Source organism: Triticum dicoccoides, chromosome 1B, assembly GCF_002162155.2.
Source record: "Triticum dicoccoides isolate Atlit2015 ecotype Zavitan chromosome 1B, WEW_v2.0, whole genome shotgun sequence".
NCBI classification, from domain to species: domain Eukaryota; kingdom Viridiplantae; phylum Streptophyta; class Magnoliopsida; order Poales; family Poaceae; genus Triticum; species Triticum dicoccoides.
Window position 1 is genome coordinate 669,878,803 of NC_041381.1, and position 1,696 is coordinate 669,880,498.

The following is a 1,696-nucleotide window of genomic DNA, read 5'->3' on the forward strand; positions in this document are numbered from 1 at the left end:
GCCGTCTCCCCCGCTCCGCCGCCCCTAGCCACACAGCCTCTCCTCGGTTCCACTCCCCTTCATTAACCACTCCGCCCGTCTCTGCTCGAGCTAGCCGTTCCTTCGACCCGGCCCGCCGCCTCGTGCTCCGCGTCGCGCGCTCGTTTTTGCCTGCCGCGGATGGCGGGGATCGACCTCAACACCGTGGAGGAGGACGAGGAGGAGTCCTCCGCGGAGCTGCTGCTCGCGGGGAGCGGCGCCGGGGACTGCTCCTCCCAGTCGCAGTCGCAGTCGCAAACCCACTCCCACTCGCACTCGCAGTCGCAGACCCAGTCCGGCCACGGCCAGGGGAGCTCCTCTGTCGCGACGCCGCCGCCGCCGCCGCCGCCGCGGCCCAGCGCGGTGTGCCTCGAGCTGTGGCACGCCTGCGCGGGGCCCGTCGCGCCCATGCCGCGCAAGGGCGGCGTCGTCGTCTACCTCCCGCAGGGCCACCTCGACCACCTCGGCGACGCGCCCGCGCACGCCGCGCCGTCGCCCGCCGCCGTGCCGCCCCACGTCTTCTGCCGCGTCGTCGACGTCACGCTCCACGTAAGTGCCCTCCCGCGCCTCAATGCGTTCGCCGCTCGGGGGTTTGATGGTATGCCGTGTCGCCTGCGACCATGCCGCTGAGCTTAATCTGTGGTTGGTTGGTTGGTTTTGCGCTTATTCGCAGGCGGACGCGTCCACGGACGAGGTGTACGCGCAGCTCTCGCTGCTCCCCGAGAACGAGGTGCGTGCGTGCCGCCATGCCCCTACAATGGCGGCTCTGTTCGGTTCGGTTCAGTTTCTGTGGCGGCGTTTTGCTGAGCCTGGGGCTTGATCTGCTCGCAGGAGGTGGTCCGGCGGATGCGCGAGGCCACGGAGGACGGGAGCGGCGGCGAGGACGGCGAGACCGTCAAGCAGCGCTTCGCGCGGATGCCGCACATGTTCTGCAAGACGCTCACCGCCTCCGACACCAGCACCCACGGCGGCTTCTCCGTGCCGCGCCGCGCCGCCGAGGACTGCTTCCCCCCTCTGGTGCGCGCATTGCCCTGCCCACACCCCATCTCTCCATCGATTTCTGCCATTGGACGCCTCTTGCGTTCTCAGCCGAGCGGTCTGCTGAAACTCTTTGGTTTGGTTCTGGGAACGCAGGACTACAGCCAGCAGCGGCCGTCTCAGGAGCTGGTCGCCAAGGATCTGCACGGCACCGAGTGGAAGTTCCGCCACATCTATCGAGGTACTACAGCTGAACAAACACATTCATGATTTTACCTTGCTTTGGCAGCTCAGATATGAGCTGTGCACATTCCAAGTTATGTAGCACAGTGCATTCATTTTCCGGTTCTGAGTTGATGCTATGGCTGGACCAGCTAGTAGCTTGAATCCTTCCATTTGAGATTTTTGAGTAACCATATTTTTGCTAGTGCTCACTTCTTCACCGAGGACCAGCAGCCCTGTTTCTCATTGATTAACACCTTGTAAATATAGTTGTCTTTCGCTGGCGATTTTTTTTACTGCCTTTGCTCATCTTGGACCAGGATTTGTACTTGCGTTTGACCACCTGCCTTTTTGAAAGTCCATCTGAGCTTTTGCGTGATCATTGCTTATGATTGTACACACTTGTGAAGTGTGTCTTGAGTATTCTTAGCACTACCTCATTTTGCTTTCTTGTGTTTCACCATATGCTCTCGGTGCC

At 61.7% G+C, this 1,696-nt stretch overlaps 1 protein-coding gene across 1 annotated transcript in view; it reads left to right on the forward strand.

The window, feature by feature from the left end:
• The first annotated feature begins 6 nt into the window (after positions 1–6).
• Positions 7–1,696, forward strand: part of LOC119349535 (auxin response factor 15-like) — a 5,669-nt gene continuing 3,979 nt past the window's right edge. Inside the window, exons 1-4 of the mRNA XM_037617574.1 lie at positions 7–567; positions 692–748; positions 850–1,035; positions 1,153–1,237. Coding sequence (XP_037473471.1) covers positions 160–567; positions 692–748; positions 850–1,035; positions 1,153–1,237 — 736 coding nt within the window. The 5' untranslated portion in view covers positions 7–159. The remainder of the gene's footprint in view (positions 568–691; positions 749–849; positions 1,036–1,152; positions 1,238–1,696) is intronic.